The sequence below is a fragment of the Anneissia japonica genome, unplaced genomic scaffold (genome assembly GCF_011630105.1).
Source record: "Anneissia japonica isolate Jap-2015-1 unplaced genomic scaffold, ASM1163010v1 scaffold287949_len505691_cov196, whole genome shotgun sequence".
In the NCBI taxonomy this organism is placed as follows: domain Eukaryota; kingdom Metazoa; phylum Echinodermata; class Crinoidea; order Comatulida; family Comatulidae; genus Anneissia; species Anneissia japonica.
This window is the reverse complement of record NW_022727758.1, coordinates 184,083-209,720: the sequence shown is the minus strand read 5'-3', so window position 1 is coordinate 209,720 and position 25,638 is coordinate 184,083. Positions and strand designations below refer to the sequence as shown.

The window sequence follows — 25,638 nt, the reverse complement described above, 5'->3', positions numbered from 1 at the left end:
CCACTTGCGCGTGCAAGTATATAAAAGTAGGCCTATATACGAAACAAAATTGTATTAAAAAATAAAAAAATAAAATTTAAAAAAAATAAAAGTAAAGTAGGCCGCACCTATATACGAAACAAAATTGTATTAAAAAACTTCAATAAAATATTAAAATGGTAAAATACCGGTAGGTAAAAGATGTAATATTTCTCAAAATAGGGGTATCCTCGGGGGATGGGATTAATACCGATCTAATAATTAAACCAGAAAAACGGATGGGGAGAGGAGGTATTAATAATTAACAACTACGTAATATGGTACCATTTCTTAGTAATCCAAACGCATCATTCATAGGTATGCAGTTAAATATTATTTTCGTTAGGCCTTTCATTATTCCGGTGCCATATCCCAGAAGCATCGGTCCTTCACCAATTGGAAATCCTGAATGTAAGATAGACGGATTTATACCGCAGATAGGCCTCTTAGTCTTCATTTTTTTTTTTTTTTTGATCAAAATTGTATTATCTGATTGCCATATCGCGATTGATAACTTTTTTTGAAGTGAAACAAATATTGATTTTCTTTTTATTATTATTTTAACAAAAAACATTTTTGTTTCATGTTGATATAAAATAAGGGTGATGCCTCAAAGGGTAGGCCCTATCAGGACTTGTTTTAAGGTAACTAAGTCTAAACAAATAAAAAGTGAGGGACAGGTACCGCTTGATTTTGGGGGGGGGGGGAGGTCCCCGACGAAAGCAAAGTCGGCGTGGTCCTGTATCGATTAAAATGTTTCAAAAGTGGTTCAGGGGTTTCACTGGCTTAATATATAGATACTCTACTAATATGTAGAAAATACATTTTGTTTTTTTCTCCCCGGCGAATTTTGGTTTTTCTTCTGTTTGGGGAGTGGCTGGGGAAACTGGAGGAGGGGGAAAGAAAATCCCCCCTCCCCCACCAACCCCGTAGCGCCGCCAGTGATTTTTAAAATTAAACTAGCTTCACAATTCGGTTTTGGGGTAAAAATGTGTAATATTTGACTATATTTTGGTCAAATTCGGCATTAAAATCTAAGATTCAACGTGGCAACAGTCATTCCGTGTAAGCCAAGGCATAGTATTTCTCATAAATAAAATATAGATCATTAAATTTAGCCAAAAGAGTCGTCAACAATTTTTCATGGTACTTTGCGGGTCACAACATTAACATATGTCATCAAACACATCATTTAATATATAAATTAAATAGCTTTCGTATGATACCAAATATATTCGAATTGCATTTTGTAGTTACATACTAGCTTCACAATAACATTTTGGGGTAAAAAGTGTAACATTTTCCATTTTTTGGCGGGAGATAACGACATACTTAACTCCGAAATACGAAATGGATGATGTCTGAATTTTTTTTCATGCGTTCAGTATTTGAGAACGTATCAGGCAGACAAAAGGTTGTTAGCTTTCTTTTCGTATTTATATAATAACACACTAAAATTTAGCCAAGTCATAAAAATATATTTTTTCGTAATTTATTTGCGTTAAAAAATTAACATAATGTGTTATCATTCACATCATTTGATAAATAATTTTATTAGCAAAAATATTCAAATTGAATCTTCCAGTGACGATGTACCTTTAAAATACTATTTTTGGGTAAAATAGGCCTACGTACAATTTGTAATTTTTTGATCAAATTGCCACTTAAATTGAAAATTTTGCGTGCCAACAGCCCATTCATTGTGGGCTAAGAGCTGGTGATGAGGATTTATGTTATTGCCAGCATGTAACAAATGATGCCCACGAAAACATAGGCTAATATTTGAGCAATTTTAATTTCTTGGGACCCGTCTAAAAATAGCTGTAGTCAAGTGAGTGAACGCCACGGCATCCGTTCAGTAGGCCTATACTCTATAGTCAATATGAGAATTACATATAAATGTGAGGACATTATATAATTTGTCATGTCGTCATCTGTACAATAAATATGGTACACTGGGGATATGTAAACGTGAGGACATTAATCAGCTGTACTCACGTGAAAGGAAATAATGCCCTCAGTTCAGTCCTCTATTGTCAATATAGGCTAGTAACCTGGGGATTGTATAGAAACGTGAGGACATAATCATCTGTAGGCAATTGAAAAGAAATAATGGCCCTATACGCAAAACTATACAAATTATGATAAACTGGCCCGGGATAAAATTATAAAAGTGTGGTCATTAAGGAAATCACGGTCCCTGTTAGTCCTCTATACAGTCATTATGTTGCATTGAGGATCTCAATAGGCAGGCTAAATAAGTAGCCTACGATCAACTTTTTGCATGTACTACAGAACTTCCAAACTTCCGCATCAGGATTTAGGATTTAGCAATGGGGGTGGATAAAGGGATATAAAGATCCGAATCTGCTTTAAGGCATTTATTAACCTGCAGAGGACTCTTCTGATCTGTAGGTGTCATGGAATACGGAAACAGCTGGACAATGGTGGGGATAGCTCATGGTTTCTACCAAAATTGGCCAATTTTTACCCTGATCGTTTTTCCCAGATTCGGCAAACATGGGCCTAATTCCGGATACCACCCGATTCATCATTATTTAGGCTTAAACTAGGCTTGAGTGGCATTTTTGTTAACCTGCAGAGGACCCTTGTGATCTGTAGGTGTCATAGAATACGAAACAACTGGAAATGGCGGGGGTCAAAAAATCCTCAAAAAAAAAAAGTATGAGCTATAATAGCTCATGGTTTTTACCAAAATTGGCCAATTTTTTAGCTGGTCGTCTTATCCCGGATTGGGCCACATGAGCCTATCTGAGTATCATCATCGCTTTTTAAGATTAATAGGTTTTAAGTGGCATTTATCAACCTGCAAAGGACTCTTGTGATCTGTAGGTGTCATGAAATACGAAATAACTAGAAAATGGCGGGGTCAAAAAAACGTTCAAAAAAAAATGTATGAGCTATTAGCTCATGATTTTTACCAAAATAGGCCAATTTTTAACCTGGTCGTGTTATAGAATCGGCCTGACGAGCCTAATTGATTGTCATCCGATTTATAACATTTATCAACCTGCAGAGGGCTCAGATTGTGATCTGTTGGTGCCCGAAATGAATACGAAACAACTGGAAAATGGCGAATCTAGGATTTAGAAATGGGGGAAGTGGGGGTGGATAATGGGAGGTGAGAAGAACCGAGCGGGGGGTGGGGTGGGATTGGTTTTGTAATTTTTTCAAAACCAAAAAACGGCGGAAAAATGAAAATTCGACTCAAGTTTTGAGACTAAGAGTGCCATTTCAGTGACACTGGCCTCACTAGAGGTGCCATAATCATAAATGTTCTTACGTCAGCCCCAACCATGGTGGGGCTGAGGTAGTATCCGCCTCTGAAAGTCCCTCTCCGAGCCCCTCTACTTCAAATTCCTGGATTTGCCACTGGAGAAGCAGACACACAAGACGAGTGGTCATTTTTTTTTCACGGTAAACGAGGAGGGGTCAGCCACCTTATACCCCCTAGATCCACGACTGCGCATTGGTAGGCCTATCCTTGTTTTATATTAGTTCTATTAATCTGATTAATTACAGCGTTACAGGGAGTGAAGTTGTTTTATTAGAAGAAAATAATAAGAATTAGGATTGGAGGCAAGCTTTAATCACCGAGCTACAACCCCAATCCCCTCTACATAATGGACCTTCCCGCTACGCTACGCCCCGCCCCTACAACGGCAAGGCTCCCTCCGCCTCTGCGTTCACTAGCTTCTTGAATTTTTATTGAATAAATTGAAATCGAAATTATCTTTATTACTACAATTTGTTATATATAATAAATACGGCCGAGATGATCAAACGATTAACTTTTGTATGAATGATTAGGCCTAAATCATTTTTTTGCACACATTTATAATACCATTCAAAATTATTTGCCGAATAAAATTGTGCAATTTTTAATTAGCCACGTAAATGATTACAAAAGATATGGAAGAAATTATTTAGGCCTATGTCCGAAATAAAATAATACGGAGGGGGGGGGGGCGCGAAACAAAAAAAATTTAGGGATTGCAATATGTAGAAAATACCTGCTGGGGCCCCATCCCCCTCCCTCGCTGGTGCCACCCGTGCCAAGCTCCCTGACAACCCCACCCTCCTCTCCCCGCCACCTCATCTGGATCGGTACCAAAATTTAATTATTTCTTCCCTGAAACATTCTAAAAAGTTCAGATCCATCGATGGTGAGCGTGGTCGGGTGTTGTTCAAAATGTCTCGAAAGTGGTCCAGCGGGCAGAGGCACAAAATATATTTTAGGGGTTTCAGAGGCATATTAATCGATTTTATAGATACTAGTGTCTACTTATTAGAAAATAGATATTTTGATGGTTTTCTTCTTTTTTGGCCCTTTTTTAAGCACAAGCAACATATCTTTAAGCCAGATTCATCTCAAACATTTTTTAACTTAGGAAAATATTTAATATGTTCATGGTATTTGATGGAAAAAGTTCTTTGCTCACAAAAGTTATTCGGTTAAACAATAGTAACTCTGGGTTAACAGCCTGATGTCCAAGATCCTAACTACATTAGAAACGTCATTAAATTAAATGAAAGTGGCTATTCTCAGCTTGGATCACCTGCAATATGACGGAGACTACCAACAATATATGTTGCAGTTATAATAATACTTTATTTGAAAACTTTATTTGAAAAATAGTAAGAGCTGGTGGCAGGCTTGACTCCCACCCTCTATAAATAACTAAAGCCGGTCTCACATGTTGTGATGTTTGCTGGAGCAAGGTGTTGAGAGGTAGTATGTATATGATACAACACTGAGTCATATGGAAGCGTCCGATATTTTAGATATATTAAAATAATTGTAGTCTTAAACGTTGTAGCGCAGCTTATCGTACGCAAAATCGCAACATGTGAGACCAGCTTTATGCAGTAAGCTATAAGCAGATACACAAAATACTGTGGAACACACAAGATGTGTATAAGAGACAGTTAGAAACGTCATTAAATTAAATGAAAGTGGCTATTCTCAGCTTGGATCACCTGCAATATGACGGAGACTACCAACAATATATGTTGCAGTTATAATAATACTTTATTTGAAAACTTTATTTGAAAAATAGTAAGAGCTGGTGGTGGCAGGCTTGACTCCCACCCTCTATAAATAACTAAAGCCGGTCTCACATGTTGTGATGTTTGCTGGAGCAAGGTGTTGAGAGGTAGTATGTATATGATACAACACTGAGTCATATGGAAGCGTCCGATATTTTAGATATATTAAAATAATTGTAGTCTTAAACGTTGTAGCGCAGCTTATCGTACGCAAAATCGCAACATGTGAGACCAGCTTTATGCAGTAAGCTATAAGCAGATACACAAAATACACACATACAATAGTGAATTATTCTAAACAGATTTATTAGCAAAAAAGCTCAATCTTCCTCAAGAAACAAATGTGTCTCAATACAATTATCTGGTATGTGCGTGCTAACCAGCGCAGTAAAAAAAATATAATTTTGTTTACACTAATTGTGAGTTGCTAATTCATATGTGCAACTAAATGGTCAACAATGATTTCAATTATCAGCATAAATTGTAATAATTCTCCTATGTTAAATGACAAAATTTTTTGTCGATAAAGAATGAAATTAGCATTGTCATTACTATAAAGGGAAGCAGAAAATGGAATGATTTACTAAACACATCTGTAATCTATAACTATATGAAACATCATAATCATTGCATATTCATAATTCATCAAGCTTTGATCTTCCTCATTCCATTCCCTTTCAATATTAAACATCTAATATACAGTAGTATTATGGAAGTTATAAACGAAAAACCTAAGTATATCAGGAAGACATAAAAACATGGTCAACACAAAAAACGTTAAGACTATATAAAAAACATTACAATATTAAAAGTGAAAGAAAATTAAAACCTCCTCCATATTCTTAATGAATAATTGTGATCAGAAGTCTACACTATATTTCATCGTAGCTCATCAGACTAGATTAACATCAACTAGGACATGTCTACCTGATACACACAGCCAGCCAATGCCAGCTATATTACTGCGTTGAGTATGCCTAACTTAACATACAAAAGAAGTCTTTAAACTTTAACAGAACAACTACGAAAGACATTAAAAAATAAAAACAGATAAAAACTGCATAAAAGATTAATATACTGACATGCAATATAATATAATACAGTAGATTAAAACTAAGGTCATGATTGAACTCCTATTTGAGGTAATACAAGCATGTTTAAATACAAAAAAAAAATCTTAAAATGAGATGTATGGATTTAAAAGTAAACCTAAGTTTATAATATATAATTCCCTCAATTTAATACCAATCGAAATTCAAAATCACATTTGTGCACAAAACCAACTCTAAGCTAAGCTATCAGTGAGTTGCAACAATTCCTGGTGGACGCACAGTGAAGTCAATCTCCTCTCCATTCAATACATAATCTTCCTGGACAGCTTGTCTGCGACGATCCTTTGTTGGCCTCATTCTGCATTTCACGGCTCTGGTGTTGGCATTTCTTCTTTTCTCGAACAGTTTACTTTTAGATGGTGTGATCCCATGCACCTCTTTGCTATGGATTGCCAGGTAGTCTGTTCTTGGGAAACCGAGTTTGCAAACATCACATTTGTAGGGTTTCAAATGGGTGAATAGATGCTCACGCATGTGCTGTTTGCACTTAAACAGCTTCTGGCACTCTTCGCTAAAAACACACTTGAATGGGCGAGGATCTCTAACACCCTTGGCTACATCCACCATAATGTAATAGTCTGTTAGATCAAGACCAGCTGGACCCGCTTTCCCAGTAATTGCTGGCTTATCTGGCGACTCTGTTTTGATGCTTGTGGTACTACTACTTCTACATTTTTTGGGTGGTGTTACTGCTACACTGGTTCTTGTCCTTTTTGTTTGTCTACGACGAGAAAGTGGAGAGGATTCCAAAGATGAAGCATCTGGCAAAGAGCCTTGTTCAAAGGTTTCACCAGTCTCTGCAACTATTATCTTTGATAAATCTACATCAGTTGCTGCCACTCCTGATGTTGGTGTAAAAGGACTGACAGCTACTTCTTCCTCTCTACTAATAGCTGATATCTTGTCAAGAGAATCATCATTAATTAAATTATTTGTCTCTGTTGTACTTGTACGGTCCTCTGTTCCTTTGTCATTCACAACAGGCTCTTCAACAGCACCTAATGTTACAGATAAATTTTCAGGTTCATTAAGTTGGTCGATAACATCAGGAACTGAATTTACTCCATCATGTGACTCTTTATTAACAGGTTGTTCATGTTGATCTGGTGAAGTATGTACAATTGGCTCTGGTGAACTATGTACATGTGTATTGGCAACTTCAGTTCCAAACATACTTTTCCCATCTGGTCCTTCCTTAACTATCAGATCTCCTGCTGTGGAACACACACTTGTAATAGTAGGTGTGGAAAACTCTGAGGAGCTAAACAAATCGTTTTCAGCATTTGTCTGCCCATAAAAATCTACTAGATCACCACCGTATGACCTCTTTCGCGATCGATCTCGTTTCTTAATGCTACCAAAACTGAATTCAGATGAGATTATTTGTCCATCCTCTGGTGTACTTCCAGGAAGCTGACTGGTCACTGGCATCAAACTTGCTTCTGGGATTTCATCAGTTGGCTTGAGCTTTTTACCTGACACCTTAAAGATATTCTCAAGTTCAGCATCATCACCAGAGAATCCATGACTTCTTCGCAGATGGTCCCCAAGATATTGCCAACGAGTAGTGCTGAATGAGCACTCTCCACACTTGTATGGCCTAGAGTGGATTCTGACATGGTCTTTTAAATTGTTACGACGCTTAAATCCTTTGCTGCATATGTGGCAAATATAAGGCCTCTCCGTGTACACACTGAAAACCTTTGGTGATGTCACACCATCTTGTTGAGTATTTTGCTTATTTTCTTTTGAATTAATTTCATCTGCTATTACAACATTCTCAAGACTACCAACTTCTGTACCAGACTCATTATGATTTTTATCAATGTGACTTTGCTGGTTATTACTTCCATAGACTGATTCTCCAACTTCATCATTATTTGAAATAATGCATGGACTATTTTGTTCCTCATTCTGGGTAATACCTGGATCTGGGGACTTCTCTGGGACAAGTCTGTTGACCGATGCTTCCAGAATATCAGTTGGATTTGAGAGTTCTGGTGTCACATATGTAGCCTTAAAATTTGAAGTAATTGTTTGTACTTTTTCACCTCCAGATTCATGATCAGTCAGTTGCATCTGTGCAACATGACCATTTGCCACGACTGCTGCCTGGTGGGATGTTCCTGGTCGGCTGGTTGTGTAAGCTGGTGGTTGCAGATATTGAGGTGGTGCATTCTGATTCTGGTATCCTTGAGTTTTGGAAACCTCAATGGCATTGTTATTGGTGTATATCTGACCTGTCTGTAAATTACCTTTCTGTTGGTGGTCATTTTGATAAGTGACGCTGTCTTGGGCATTGCGATCCTGATATAAGGCAACGTTCTGAATTCCATACTGATTATATAGCGGTGGTGCAATCGGAGAAATATTGGCAACAGGATACTGGAATTGAGAATTTTGCCTGGGTGACTGATGATGTGCTGTTTGATGATGTGGTGTTTGGTGATGTGGCGACTGATGGTGTGGCGACTGAAGGTGTGGCGACTGATGATGTGGCGACTGAAGATGTGGCGACTGAAGATGTGGCGGCTGATGATGATGTGGCGGCTGATGATGATGTGGTGGCTGATGATGTGGTGACTGATGGTGTGGTGACTGCTGGGACCTACTTCCATAACCATTTGGTGGAGGAAGGTAAGGCCAAGTAGTCCGCACCTCTTGCATAGGTTGAAAACCTTCAAGCATAGCCGTGAATGACTCTTTCTGTTGTTGAATTCTGATTGGGGGTGATTGAATGAACTGCTGCTGTTCCATTTGGCTGCTTTTTGGTGGGTAGTGAAATGCATTTCCATTGTATACGAACTGGTTCTGCAGTGCACCAGGTGACTTAAAACTTGGTTGATAAGGCACATTTGTAGAATAGTTAAGATCAGATTGACTAGTTAGTCTACTTGGAGGACTATAAAACTTTCTGATTGGTTCTGGTCTGTTTGGCAATCGAATAAAATTATTTGAAGGAGGAGCTTTAAGCATATTCTGTAAAAAGCTTCCTCTTTGTGTGGTTTGATCTGGCTGGTAGCTTACAGGTCTTGGTTCTATTGGCCTGCCACCAAACTCATAACCTCTTGTTTGTACCTGTCCAACTTGAGAATTTGCTTGATAAGTATTCTGATCACTTAGTGTAGGTTGATATGGACTTTGTTGACTAGATGGACAATAAGGATTAATGGTGTTATTCTGCAGACTGAGAACAGAACTAATGACTGGCATGTTGCCATCATTATGAGGTCCACAGACATTGGTTTCAGTAATGGAGTGTTCCCCAGAATTGATTAGTGATTCATCAACAGCGGCAATGTCTGGTCTTCTCATCAGTGGCGGCGGAGCAGGAAGCATTTGGTTGTTAAGCTGCTGAATTTTCGAAATGTTTTCAGATTCAGGAGAATACACATCAACTGGGAAAGGCTGGCTATGTACTGTTGGATTTGGTTCTGGAATGTCTTCATGTGACATGGGATTTTGCTCATTTGTTTTAGATTTTGTGGAATCCTTGTATTCTGAAGGAGTTTCAATGGGTTCATTTTCCTTGCTTCCTTCCACCTCATTCATTGCCTGGCTATCATGGCATAGAGTACTTGAGTCTTCAGCTTGTTCAATTTCTGGAATGTTAATAACATGCAAATGGTCCTCACTATTTAGAACTTCATTTGTTTCAAGTTTTTCTGCAGTGTGTGTTGAAACCCCTACATCAGAATGTTTCTCATTCTCGAGCTGCTCTTGCTCTAGTGGATCGAGCTGCTCTTGCTCTAGTGGATCGAGCTGCTCTTGCTCTGGTGGATCGAGCTGCTCTTGCTCTAGTGGATTGAGCTGCTCTTGCTCTAGTGGATCGAGCTGCTCTTGCTCTAGTGGATCGAGCTGCTCTTGCTCAAGTGGCTCTGTCACAGCAATTTCATCACTGTTACTAGCTTCTGCAATACAATCAGCTCCACTTAATTGAGAATCGTTTGAATTTTGATCACCAATCTTCAGGGAATCATTACCTTCTTGATTTTGTTCAATTTCCACAATACAATTTTCTACATCTAGAGTTTTGGCAATATCATAAGATTCTTCTTTTTCATCTGTGTTCTCGAATTCTTCTGTCTCATCTGCAGGACTATTACCAGAGCTTTGGCCTTGTATATCATTTTCTTGGTCAGGTGTTTGCTCTATCTTCACATTTTTTGCAAGACATAAATCTACTCTTCCACTGTATTTCGCAATCTCTTCCTCGTCATCATCATCAGGTTCCTTTTTAACTTCTGGTTTTTCTTCCTTACACGTTCCATCCTCATTAGTTTCTTGCTCTTCTTCTATATCATCACCTGCTTCCTTTTGGCTTTCTAAATTCTCAACATCTACATCAACAAAATTGTCATCATTACTTTGGTTCATTTGCATTGTATCATCATTTTCATCCCCATTGTTAATATTTTCATCATTTTCATTAATCTCTTCCTTTACTTCCAATTGTTCTGATTCAGCTACTTGAGATTTTTCCTTCTTTCGTCTTCTATTACTCTTTTTGTTTGCCTTTGCCATGACTACACATTTTCTTTTTGACTTTGGAGAGGTTAAATATTCTTCACCAGGTCGCTTTCTTTTTACTTCATATCTTGGACCATTATGTGCCGTTTCGATATGCTTGGCGATATTATCTTTCCTTGATGAAGCCCATCCACATTCTCCACATGAATATGGCTTAACATGTGTCTTAATGTGTTCCAGCAAGCAATGTTCAGAATCATAACCTTTTCCACAAATCGTACACACAAATGGGCGAGCTTGAGTTTTATCAAAAGAGCCGTGAGTGTCAATAAGGTATCGTGTGGTTGCGTGCATATCCTTCACGATTTCTATTGGTTTGCGGTCTGAGTTTCTACTAGAATTGGATGCTTGAACTTGAAGCATCTTTGCATCTTTCAATGCTTTAGAAAGTTCTTTTTTCACCGTTGCTAATTTCAGTGACTTTTTAGGGCGCCCTCTGCCACGCTTTCTCCTCTTTCTGCCCTTTCTCTTTGGATGTTCTGATATAATTTTTCCAACATTCTTTTTAATACCACTCATTTTAATTATGACTGGTTTTATGGGTTCTTTGGAAGAAGAGCTGTCTGTTGAACTCTCTACATTTGGTTCTTTAATCACCATTTTGTAGACTCCTTCATCATTTGATGTGATTTGTGTCAAGATAACTGGTTCATCAATCATTTTCTTTTGGTTTGTAGATTTGGTTTCTTCATCACCATTTGATGAGGTCATCTTTTCCTGGTTATGCCATGATTTCTCATGCTTAGCAAGATCCAATTCAGTTGCAAACTTTAAAAGACAGATGGCACAAATTAATGAATATTTCCCAGTTTCCTCACGTGATTTTTTAGTCTTTTGACAATATCTGTCATGGTGAATCAAGAAAGAGGATCTATGCTGAAAACTCAGATTACAGTCATTACAGGGAAATCTATGCTCAACTGCTGCATCCTTACGATCCACGCCAATTTCCAAATGCCTGTCTGTCTCAAGATGTTTAAAAAGTGAATCCTTGCTTACAAAGAGACGGCTGCACTCACCACATTGAAAAACAGACGACATAGCATTGTAGCGAGTACTGGGAATAACCTTGGGTACCTTGTTCACATAATTCTGAGGTTTCTTTACCACACTGGTGATCTTTCCTGTAGTGTGTGTATTCTTGTGCACTGTTAGAGGCGCTGATGTTTTTACAGCAATCTTTTGCTGTAAACTTTCCATAAGCATCTTACGGACAATTGGAGAATTTGAATCATTATCACCAATCTCTGATGGATCCTGCCGATATTGCTGAGTCATTGTCTGTGATGCCACCAGTGACTGATGGCCATACATGAGGGATTTTGATTTCTTTTGAGGTGGTATCCACGTTTTATTGACGGACACTTTTTGCTGTATTCCATCAATCAGTGCATTTTGGACAATTGTTGAATTTACATTAGTGGCAGGAACTGCCAACTGTTCCTGGTTGTACTGCTGCTGTACAGTCACTGTCTGTGGGATCATGCATGGTTGATACTTGGGTGCAATATCTACTGGACTACCGCTGGTCTGTGTATAATAATGTGGAACCATTGGTTTCTGGTAGGTGTGAACAGCAGGTATCGTCACTTGACTCGCTGCTTGCTGGAGAATAGCAGCAGCTTGTGCATTTGAATTTGGTAAATGCACCTTCACGGTTGTTGGTTCCGGAAGGAGCGATTTCCCTTCCCAATGTGACTTCACAGTCGGCTGCACCAAGTTGGTTCGGACTTGTGGAATAATCAGTGGCTCGGACGGCATGATTGGCTGAGATGCTACTGGTACAGTAGACGGAATTGTTGACTTTGCTGAAAGAGGCTGGTTCATACAGGCTACAGGAGGTGCTTCCGCAGTAGCACCTTTACCAACTACGACAAGATTTCCTGACGAATCCATTTTCAACATATCCCCTCGTTGCAAAACTATTATTGTTGGTTTTGTTCCAGCCCCCACTGGGGAGGATGATGGTTGCTGGGTTTGCTGCTGACTACTCATATCAGATACAGCTCTCTGCGATGCCTTCAATGAAATAATAAAAATACATAAATTATTATAACATTTGACAATATCGCATTTGGGAATAAAGAACATAATTTGATGGAAAGGAAAATAAACAAGCTGATTTACGAATATGTACATAAACATACATATTTAATAATAATATTAAATATATGTAGCGCACAAGAACAAGCTTTCACTAGCTCAAGCTTGTGTTTCAATAAAGTTTGTTAGTCAAAAGAAGATACAGAACTACTGTACTTCTTTGTATATCTTAAGACACTACATAGAACCTTGCTTTCATGTACAGTACAGACTAGAGGGCGTAAGTAAATCTGGGGATTGAATTTTTAAACCAAAGGCTTATTTCAGGCGGAGTCCTCCTTGTAGTAGAATTGGGTACACATAGTTACCAACCAACACACATAATCAACGGTTGGTTGTGACAATGAATGCACAAGACTGCATGCGCCTCATTTTACTAATTGCGTGGTTGGCCGAGTTATTTTGGTCGAAAAAGAGACATTTTCTCGAATTGATTCTCGAATCCATTCATTCATTCAAAATCATTTCAAAATGCGGGAGTGCCCCACACAATGCGAGATGGTTGGTAACTATGGTAGTACACCAGGACACAATCTCCTGTTTTTTTGCATGATGTATTACATTCTTTAATGTGCACATTGGGTCATACGACCAACGGCTTAAACGTCTCATCTAAAAGAAAGTGTGCTATTGAGACTAGCATATCAGCAAATGAAATTGAATCATATCAAGGTTATTAGAAAACATGCACAGGTCAGTGCAACAGTGGCAACAATAAGTGTTTCACACACTAACATAAAAGAAGGGCAAATACGTACCTGTAAACTATTTTCATCATGGTGCGAAGTACTTTGGTTCTGCAGGAGTGGATTTGTGATAGCAACAGCCATATTTGAGTTATTTGGACTAGCAGAAGCCTGCCTAGAAAGAGTTGTGGGTAATGCCTGTATTTCTGGGGAAACTTGGATATTGTTTGTATGGAATGGTTCATCAAAATGTGGTTCAAGTGAAGGGCTTTCACTGCCAGTTAGAGTGTTCGCAATGTCACAAAAGTCTGTAATATCGGACGCAGCATCGATTAAACTCTCAATCTTGTCAAACTGTTCCAGTTTTGTCGGTTTATTAGCTTTGCGTCTGCGCGACAAAGAGGCCTTAGATTGCTGCAAAGAATTATTTAAATTTGAATCATCACCATTGTTTTCTTTAGTGTCTGTTGTGTTTGTCTCACTGATTGTGGTCTGCTTACCACTAAGATTTTTTAGAATAGAGTTCAAGTTACCAATTTTTCCAGTCTTTTGCGGGATTGATTTGGAATCGTCTCCATCTATCGTTGCATTTTCTTCCTCCATATTTGGTTTTGGCATTGATTCTTGCTCTCCCCCCACATCAGAGTGGCTAACAACTGGGGGGGCATCGCAATCACTGGTATCATTATCACATTTAGCACCATCTATTGTCATTGAAGTTGATGATACATTTTCTCTAGCAAGAGCACCCTGGTTTATTTGACAATCATTAGTTGAAAGATTTTCTGTAATACTTAATTCCTCCATATTTCCTGGTTTCTTAACTTCCTCTTGGTCATATGTAGTAGATTCTTTATTATCACTTTCATTTATTTCAACATCTGTAATATCAGCCTGTTTCACACAACCTTCTTTGTTACTTGCATCTAGTGTTTCTGTAGAATTTTTGACTGTTTTTTCTTCTTCCGTTTCTTTTCCTTTCTCATCCATCTGATGATTTGTGCTGGATACTGTCAGAATGTTTTCTTCTTCACCATCAGGAAGACTAGGCGTAGGCAGCTGTGCCACAACTTCCATTTTCATACAAGAATTCAATTATCTCTGAAAAATTAGAAAAAAAAAAAAAATTAAAATTAGAACAGCGTGCATAACTATATGGTAAAAAGCAAGCTGTAGGCTAAACACTCACTAGAACACTGCAATACCTTAGAAACGCAAATCTGATGTAAGCATAATTAGAAAATTAATCTTAAAAAACACGTTTGGGGGGGGGGCAAGTATTTTTTTGGCGGGGCGTGCGCCCTCGCTACCCCCTAGATACACCACTAACTTCAATGATTTGCTCTTTTTTTTTTTTAATCAATCCTTATTCAGCATATAAAAAATGTACAAAAATAGAAAATAAAATTTTAACCGTTTTAATTTTCCTCAGTGGCTCGGAACAAGACGGTGAAAGCTCTTTATTACAAAATAAGATAAAGTAATAAACTTCATAAAAAATTACTTATGAACGTACATACGTAAATCAAATACCATAACAGTAAACAGTACTAAATATTATTACACATCTAAGAATGTTGACATTGCTTCCATGTTATAATACAAACCTGTTGAATTTATTCAATACATAAAAGAACTGGCTGCAAACAGAAAAGGATACCCTTGAATGGTATTGTTACTAGAATTTTTCATTCACTTAATAATTGTGTAATTGTAATAATACTGTACAGTAGCTGAAATAATGGCAAAGTGTGTTTAATCCATTGTTTTGCGAACACACACTGCCACTATTTATGATTTCGGAAAAAAGCAAGTTTGTTCTTGGCCAGTTTGAGTGTAATTTGATCAGTCTTATGTATGCGTTATGTACCAATTGTAATCTCTCCAGCACTGATGCTTCAATAAAAACCAAAGGTAGTGGCACAGGGGATTCAGGGCCCAACAATTTTGTGGGAAGACCAGGGCTACAAAAAAAAAAAAAAAAAAAATTAGGCTAACACAATAATGAATAACGCGATATATGAACAAAGTTACTGAACCATGAAAAAAGCCTCTCAATAATGTTGTTGAATGTTACTAACTGGTTACACTACATAGATTGTACAGAGATTTCCTGTGCAAATTTCTGGCCTTTCCAATGTAGTACAGTATGTACTCCATAATTTCAATGTGATGTGATTACTTAACGGTTGGAATCATTTTCATTTTGCCATTGAGTTGTTTACAACTGCTCGGGTGACTGCAGAGACATACTGTAGTACATTTTCCTCTACTCAAAATGCAACACAAAGTAGGCCTACTGAGTATATTTGTCAGGATCTTTTTAAAAAATGAATAATTACATTACTAATTTAATACAAACCTTTTAAGTATCATTTTAAAACATTAATAATTAAATCATTGTTGCTTATTTGTAATAACAGTGAATTGTGTTTTACGCAGTGCACTTTGAGAGTCTTTGATAAACAAGATTTTTAAAAGATCGTACAGTAGGAACTGTCCGAATACCAATGTTTTCTAACTACCATTTGATAATTAGAAAGCCTAATAACGACTTGAAATTGGAGATTTCTGTGGAACTATGTTAGTGAAGATTGTGAATAAACATCGTAATCTAACAATTTTATATACTGTAAACCTTGTTGAAATATAATCAAATTGCACACAAGTCTACTGTAACTAATGTCAAATCATTTCCCGACAAAACGCATTTGGGTGTGATTAGAAACGTGCCCAGATGACTTGCTGGTGATTGGACAATCCTTGGTTGTGTACGATATTTCTACATAATACGGAGCAAGCTACATACATAAGTAAATGCTGGGAAGGAACTAAACTTTCCTGTTAGAATCCGTGGTATTGTAAAGTTCCACCCTGTTACTACTGTGTTAGAAATAAGACATAAATACTTACAGTTATGTCTCTCCATTGGGTTAGGGCGCCTAATTACTCCAAAATATATTGTTAAATTAAAATTATTATACTAATAATATATGATTATATGAATATGACATTAACACACAAGGTTAATAAGAAAAAGTATGTTATAATTTAAATTTTATGACATTATTTTGTTGATTTTATCAATGGCATAGAAATCAAATCTAAGAATCTCAAAATCGAAAAACTGTAAAATCGATGTTCTTAAAACGGACGTTTGAATAGAGGGTACGCGACATTAATTTGAAGATAAGCAGAAATTAGAATCTGCCTCAATTTATGTATACTAAAATATAACTTTTTGTTCCATAATGCACTCAAATTTTTTCCACTGTACTCTACAAACTGTGATTCATTACACAAATGAAAATAAAATTATATATGCGCTGAATATCATTTACACCTTTGGTTTTCCACCCGGGGTTAAGAACACACTCAATATCATCAATCAAAGAAGCAGACGCCTGACTGTTGGCATTTAGGCACTTGTGTGGGTTCAAATGTGACGACAACATATTGTAATCACCGAAATAATTCATTTAACATGAAATTCTTCTTCTGTATTGACTGGGAATTTCAACAAAAAAAATCTTGGCATAATTTTAACAAGCTTTTTTCAACCCAGGTTACATGGGAAGGTCCCTGGAGTTCTGGGATGTCAGTTGGGTCCCTACCAGGTAGGTTTATTATATTTACAGTTGGCCGTGATTTTGCTAGTAAAAAATGAAATTGCTCAGTAGCCTTCAGGCAGTACGTGTTAATTAAGAAAACAAATCAAGCACGGCTAATACTGATCCAGCTGGGAGATTGTTTTGTCAGAGACCTATTGTTTGGCCACACCCTGTTAAATGTAGCTTATTTTTATTAAGATAAAATCACCAATGTTCTATATAACACATATTACTTGGTAATTTTCAGGTGTTCAATTTTGATGATCAAAAGAAACTTTTATAAACACAATACACTTACACGATGTTTCGCCAAAAAAGAATATAACCTAATATTTTATATAAATTGGATCCAGATTCACTTTTTACAACGATCTTTAGATTCATTTTGTTAAAATTACAAAAGCTAGAAAGATATTTATCAAATTTTGCTGTAAAATTTGTATAATTATTATAATATTGTCATATTGTGTTTGTAAAAATGTATTTTATTTAACATTATAATATGTTGATGCTAAAATGAAATAACTCAAAAAATTATTTACTTGAAATCTAACGTACAACAAATAAGATAAAACCAAAATACTATTATGTCATTTACTTTATTCCCAAATAAGAGGTTAATTGGCGTTACTTTGAAAACACAAATTACATTACTGTAGGCAAAACATGACAATACAAAATCCGAAAAACACTGTACACTACAATGCCAACATCTTTTTTCACTACTCTTTACTTTTCTTGTGATAATGAGAGCAAAATTGAGTTAGAAATTTCAACTGACTTCATAAAATCTGTAATCATCAATTAAAATTACATACATTGAATTTTATCAGCACATGGTATTTGGCACAATTGGAATATTAATATTCTTTAGACTTATTATATCGCAAAAAAATGTGGTCATAACATAAACAGCGAGAGACGTTCTCATGGATTTTACAACGTGGCTGATTCATGCGTGCATACAGAACACAATTACTAGTTGCTGTGCAGAAACAGTACAGTTGATGCTTCACTTACAAAAACAAATTATACATGAGAAGAAAAAATATTCAACTGCGCAACATAACGTCTACACGTTAATAACGTAGAATTTCTAGTGGGTCCCTTAGTAGCTGCAAACAGCAACAAATTAGATTTCCCTCAGTAGAGTCATTCATAATTTCCTGTCTTTGCACGACGAGGTCAGAACACGCAGAAAAATTCTCCTCAGGCGCAGCATTTCGGCATCGATTTGCCCTGGCACTGTTGCGAATATCAAAATTTTACTACAAATTTCAATGTATAAGAGAAACAGAGTAAAAAAATTACATAGTATTTTAAATCTAATATAGTAATAAATAGTTGCAGATGAATTTTATCATCACTGCTAAAAAAAAAAAATCAATTCTTTGAAATTTCTAGGAAATACGAAAACTATTGATTATTTTACATCACTAAAGTAATTTTGGAAGCGATGAAATTTAAAAAAAATGTTGATTCATTATTGCAAATACACACACCATCAGAATCTAAAAAGTAGTTTAACGTTACATGTAGTTTTTGCGAAGGGCTACAAGTCACTAACAACAAAACAAATATTTCTAAAAAAGTGATGGCTAGACAGATGGATTCCACAAAGTTTGATATTGTGTTACATGAGCACACTCTTTATTGATACTGTCATTTATTCAATTTGAATGCATTAATGTTTACCTTACTGTACTAAATTAAAGGAGCATTCTATGATCATAATATCAGATAAAAATATGAATTTGCTTCTTAATCACTGACATTAGGGGTACTGTAATCTACTTTATTACTATAAAGGGATCTTCCTTACTCTAACAAACGAGTACATAACAAATTTTACCATCCTCATCTTTCATTTTAGAGCTTAAACACCGTCAACTCCTCCCTTTGCTTGCATCTGTTTTGTACACTCGTGAAAATAGATGACCCTCTTACCTCGCTTGTTAATCCGATAACAATAGAAATCACTTACAATCCCAATTAAAGCCCTCAAATAAACAATAAATTTTAGATAATCATTTTATTAGTGAGGTTCTCCAGCAGTGCACAGTTTGATAAATTCACCACTCGCTTTGATTAATTTCATTATCTATATAACTATTCAATTTATAAGGCTGCAATTAAGTAAAGGGGAAATGCATTATAATTTGATTTTGATGGTGTTTAGGGAAATCATATTTTTCATGTTTTATCTCTGGAGTGGTAGCAGAAGCATGTTCTGTTCACACTATTAAATTTACTTATACAAAAAAAAAAACTGTTGTATGCCCAAATATAGTCATGATGTGCATATATATGGTCATGAAGTGATGTCATCATGACCATATTTAGGCATGAAGTGCACTCCTGCGCACTGTGTCAAATTTCAATTTGTTCTCAGTTTCTTGACCCTTGACCTCAAGGTTGATGAGTTAGAAGTTTAATGGTCAGTACAAGGATGTCAGCGAAAACCTACAGCTACTAATACTTAGTTCTCAAAAACAAAAATTAAAATAGTGGTCATCTCCATTCTTGCAAAGACCTTGAATTCAAGGGTGTCGGCAAGACTGCTGGAGCTAGCTATTCAACTTGCCTGGGATCTGTCGCAGGGATCACGTCCAACTTTCATATTCTGTCGATTATTCAGAAACATGTATTCGTATTATGCAGCTGGTATTTGTTGACTAAGTAGAGGAGCCCACCAACTGTGTGCGCTTGTAGCGTTAAGCATTAATATTCCTGATTTTTATTTCTAGATACATCCCGTTAGATAAATACAAAATATAGCAGTGTAACGAAATATTGCTTACAATACAAGTGAACTGTACTGTAACATTTGTATTGCAAGAGTATATAGTTCAGAACTAATTAATAATACCAACAACCTTATAATAATACTTTTAATTGTTAACAAATAAAATATTTTAAGAGGATCAGATCAAGCCACCACCATGTATTATGTATTAGTTTAACAAAGTTTTGACATCAGATAAAACTTTTGATATACAGTCCAATATCACGTATAAAGTGCATAAATTAATGTTCGCAACACTACTGATATCGTAATCATTTGACCAATGCGCTAATAACTTTGCATGCTATGACCATGAATCGAATGCTTTATAGATACGTTAGCAAAAAAGATAAAAAAATTATCTATGAAAATGGCTGGATGTGCTTTGGCTACTTGGCTGGCAGTTAGTCAACACGCAGTTTTATCAGTACACATGCCAACCAACTTGAAACTGCCATTCCTATAATTTCCAGATGCCTATCCAAGCATTAAAGTGAAGTCCAAGCAAAAAATTCAAAAGCCAAATTTGTGTTACGTTTAAATGGTTAAACAGAAGACGTATAAAAAAATACCAAAAATTCAAAACTCACCAATTAACATTTGTTAAAATTCATTTTCGATGATAAATCTTGTACCGAAAGTGATAGTACAGTATGTCTCTATTTCTTGTTAGTGGGCTTTCGTAGATTGTCACAGGAAGTTCTAAATAGAATGAAAAAAAAAATGCGAGATGAAATAAAGCATAAAACTACAAAAGCAAGTATTATGTTACTCAAATCATAACGTTTATTATGCATATCAAACAGAAATCCATATTCTGGTTAGCTGGCTGAAATTATGGTCAATGTTTAGAATTTGCAGTCCATAGTATTAGATACTTTTGTAATAAATGCGAGAACATCAGACAGGCACACAAGGTGTTGAAAAAGCATTTCCCGGTTAATACGGTTTTAAAAAAACCCATACGGTTTATGAACGAAGACTACATGACTCATTTTTATCTATTAACGTTTCTTCAATTTAAATTTTGACTACAATTTTATATAATTTGTGCCATGTATTTCTACTTCCAATATACTAAATAAATTTTTTAATATGAGACAATACAATTAAAGGAGGGGCATGTGATTAAGGGATTATCTTAAATCTATATATCCTATAAAGGAAATAAACCTCTTGCCTTTATTTAAAAATAATAAATAATAATAATACTTCAAAGGTTTTAACAGAAAATCATGTAAACATTAACATCTATCTATCTACGTTGGTGGTACAATGTCTAAAGAAACACACATGTTCAGCTCTTACAAAATTATGCAGCTCGTTCAACACATTCTTACGCAAGATTAGAAATTCTCCACATCGCATTAATTCCATTCTGTCCAGGCACTAGCGTGCATGTAGCAGGCTGGAAATTGCAATTGCCAGACACTAACAAACATTTGAAAAAAGAAATTCTTTTTCATGTACCTCTTTTATAATAATCTACATTATTTCAGTATCAATGCAAATTTGTCTGGTTGATTTTTACAAAATGAAAAAAACATAAAAAATAATTCATTTGTCTATCGATGACCAGTCTGAACTTGTTAAAAAAAGAAATATTTCCTGAAGGGTTCACTAAAAGACTACGAACGCCATTTGATGTTAGACTTTGAACCGAAGGTCAAAATCAAATTTGAATAAACAGTGTAAACAGCTTTAATGAAATTGTATACACTGCGAGCAAGGATAATATATAAGAAGGTTATAATGGGAAAAAAAATTTTTTTGCAATAATCAATTAATTAAAAGAGCAATTTACCACGAAACCTAACATTTAAACAATTTTTCACATTTCAAAATAATTAAATGTCTTCGTTTAGCATTTTCATCAAAATGTACCCCCGTAACATATACCAATAATATCAAATGCTGTATAGAAAATTTCTTTCTTCACAAAACTGTAATACATTAAAGATATAGTCTCGCAATATAAACTCATGGTTATGACGTTACTATGCAGATTTTATTTAAACAACAAATTCCTGATTGGCAACTGTGGCGAATTAAGACAGACAGATGGTGAAACTTTACTATACTAGCAACAAAAAAATGTTTTTAAATTCCCATGTACTTTGATGTAAAGATAATGCGAAAAGTCTTACAACAATGTCCCTTTAAGAGACAAGCAACTGAAAATGACACGGTGACTACGATCATCAACAATTCATTTTTGTTATTATACGCATGAAAGCGAAACCTTTTTTCTGGCCTTTTATTTTTTTAGCAGGCGGATTAGTTTCTGTGAAGTTGGAGTATTGCAGTCCGTCCCTAACGTATGCGAAATCTCAGCCGCGTGATGCCTACTGCACAATCACTACATCACATGTTTATTACTAAGCACTGAATAAAAAAAAAATTAAAAAAAACTATAGTACTTATGAATAGAAAAAATATATTGACCGGAAGGAAAGAAAATGTTTGTTGTTAACGTCAGACAATTCAGCGAAAAAGAAATAATTTTTTTTCAAAAGTCTAATAGCACTTTCATCAGTCTAATTTGCTTCCGTACCCAATCTACGAAATGGTTCTGTCCGTAACCTTTGACAAGCCAACCATCATCATGCACAAACACGGATCAATTCACACGAGATACGCTTTCCATATAAGGAGCCAATGTTTGCCAGCCAATGAAGGACACAAGCTAAATGACCTTTGACTGGGAAATTCTTTGCACACGGCTCGCCTAGACAGCTTGTTAAGTATAACTGAGGGGCCAAAAAAAGGGAACCACAAAGCAAACGGACCAGAGTTTAGCATCAACTAACAGCAGCAATGAAATGGCCATTGTTTCCTTATCACTTGTGGATTACAAGTGAGGAAGTCTGCTGAATAAACTATTGAAAGAAATGGTATACAACGTCTATGTAGCATTGTTATTATTTCAGATCTTTTCTGCAAAATTTGAGTATTATATAATCATTCTTGTTTTTGGACATAAATGGAGTTTTAATTTATATAGAACTACCAAAATAGCAAGTTACAATGCCATGTAGACACAATTTTTAAAATACTTCTTGTTACTGTACTGTACTGAAAGAGCAAAACACGTCACACCCAAAACCAAAAATATAGTTTAAAATTCATTGTTTTAACATGATCTAGTACTGTCCGTACAATTAATGTCATTCACTATCTCATTTGGTTTTAAATCTATTGCAAGGTTGGAATCCTATATAAATGTACTGTAGGCCTACATCATCATTTATCATCAATTTTCGGGACTAATTTTTAATCTCACATTTATGTAATTGATGACAAAATTTATAGTAATAATTTTTACCAACCCCCCCACCCCAAAAAAAAACTTTGACAGGAGAAAAAAGACATTTAGTATGTCATTGAATTAATAATTATATTTAAATAAAATAAAACAATGTTCTCTTATAATCTATAAATGTTTTTCTTAATACTTTGTATGTCCTGTATAACTATATAATTTTACGACATTTTTCCCCTCTGTATTTTAAAAAATATTGTATCTTTAATGCATACAAAGCTTACAATACTCATGTTCTCATAATTGTGATTATGAAAACAAAATACTTTGTGAATATATTATCTTGTGACTCTATCTATATTCTATATTTTTTTTAGGGATTACAGTAATACACAAAAGATTTACTCTTTCTGTTGCTTAGAAGGTTTATGCAATGTTATATAACAATTAGTTCATTAACTAACAGGTCAAATTAGCATGGATAAAGCATTATACCTCCATGGAAAATGCAAGACACCCAAGAGACGATAGTGCCAAACATGCTACAATTTTCATATTACATTTTTTTCTTTCTTTATAGTATGTTTCTTCTATTCATGCCAATATGGTTCGTAAAAACAACCCGGAGGCGTGTCAAAACCAAATAATGAAGATAACTCTCATAACAAAGCTGTTTTATGAAAAAATAATTAGTTGCTTACTACTTTCTAAAAAAATACTTGTTGTAAGTTGTTAAATTGTAGACTGTAGTCAAAAAGACAGCAAATTTCGCAGTACATGGTAAAGTAATTTCAGTATTTCGAAAGCCCACAGCTTCATACCAAGAGGAACATTCAAAAAACATTATACTGAATAATGTGTAAGCATCAGTGATGGTGGGAGTCATTCTATCCATTTGTCTGGCAACTCAATTTTCAAGGGCTTCAAAGCCCTCAGGACTTGATAAGTTGAAAAACAAAAATCCAGAAGAGAGACGATCAGGTTTGTACAAACTTCACTTTTTAAATTATAGATGTAGAGTTTGTACTTATTTTAAAATGCCTCATCCAAAACGAACCAAATATGGTAAATATATAAATATGAGCAACAAGTAATTTTTTTGTTTGTTTGAATCAATAAAATCGAAATATTAATATGGTAACGGTAGTTATTATTATGTTTTGCATGTCTATATACAGAAATTAGTCTCATGAAGCACAAAACCAACTGTTAAAATTTAAAAACACAAACAGAAGATTCAATCAGCAATGTCTTCATTTTGTTTTCTCTTGGTGGACTGTCCTCTATAATTGTTTTATGATCACACAGCTAAAAGACCAATTCCACAACCTTCCCTTGTGCCTCTGACCAGTTAGCCTTGTACATTTTAGCCTTCTTGTGGTAGCAAACCCTATCTGTTCCCAAGGGCACCCATCTGGCTAATGCAACAAGGGAGGCCAGCCAGTGAGCAAGGCTTATTCTCAACACATGGTCAGAATTGCTCCTAAAAAGATGGGAGAGATTTTATTCTCCTCTCTCTCTCTCTTTCTCTCAAGCCTACTCACTTTCCGTGTTATATTTTGTAGACTACAGTTCAAAGGTTATTGTCAGAAGACTTCCTGTTTATTTCTTTACTAGAATAAAGCTTTTACAGGACCATTTAAAAATGAAATACCTCATTTTCTTACATCATTTTATGCATGAAAAATATAAATTCTATAAACATATAAATAGGTATAACGTTTCTCTTTAAAATATGTAATTAGAAAATATCTATAATATACCAGTCCACATAAAAAAAATTTGACTACTGTTATATGTAAAAAAAAATTATAAGGAATAAAATAAAAAACATTGCTGCACGGTTATTATCTCATCTTTCATGACACATTTTGTAGCCAAAAAAACCCCAGAAGACCGATTAATGTATTGATATGTCTGGAAAGTGACATCGATTCCAGTTTGTTTTTTTGATGAAAACGGATACATCAAAAACAAAAAAAAAATAATAAGAGTGGTAACGGTTGACTCTAAATGGTTGATCTCTTAATATGGACAAATATCAACTGCATGTACTGCGATATTTTTACTGGTAGGGAAAATCAACAAAGCCGACGCAAACGACGGGCTGCTAGTTTTGGCATAATGAGATGAAGGCGGGAATAAAAAACAGACATTGTTAACGAGATCGCTTCATGCAACTTTGCAGCTTACCAAGTAAGCGTGAAAATTTACTGGCAAATACAAAACAATAGCTAAATTTATCAATATCAGAATAATCTACAGTATGGCTTATTTTATGCACAGAATTTATGAATTAGTTTTAAAACGTATACACATTTACTTCTGCATCACGTTTAGCAAACTTGTAGAGTTGACTAACATTAAATCTAGATACAGCGAAAAATAAATTGCTTATTTCTGTAACATTTAGATGTTCATTATTAAAAAAAGATTCTAATCTAATCTTTACTAGCCGCGT

The 25,638-nt window shown here is 35.4% G+C and overlaps 1 protein-coding gene across 3 annotated transcripts in view; it reads right to left on the bottom strand.

The window, feature by feature from the left end:
• Nucleotides 1–5,373: 5,373 nt before the first annotated feature.
• The window catches only part of LOC117113797, a 36,266-nt gene continuing 16,001 nt past the window's right edge, over nt 5,374–25,638 (bottom strand). For all 3 annotated transcript variants that reach the window (XM_033257233.1, XM_033257235.1, XM_033257234.1), the window contains exons 2-4: nt 20,506–20,617; nt 13,592–14,620; nt 5,374–12,749 (exon numbers count right to left, since the gene is read on the bottom strand). In XM_033257233.1, the coding sequence (XP_033113124.1) occupies nt 6,387–12,749; nt 13,592–14,602 (7,374 nt within the window). In that variant the 5' untranslated portion in view covers nt 14,603–14,620; nt 20,506–20,617 and the 3' untranslated portion in view covers nt 5,374–6,386. The remainder of the gene's footprint in view (nt 12,750–13,591; nt 14,621–20,505; nt 20,618–25,638) is intronic.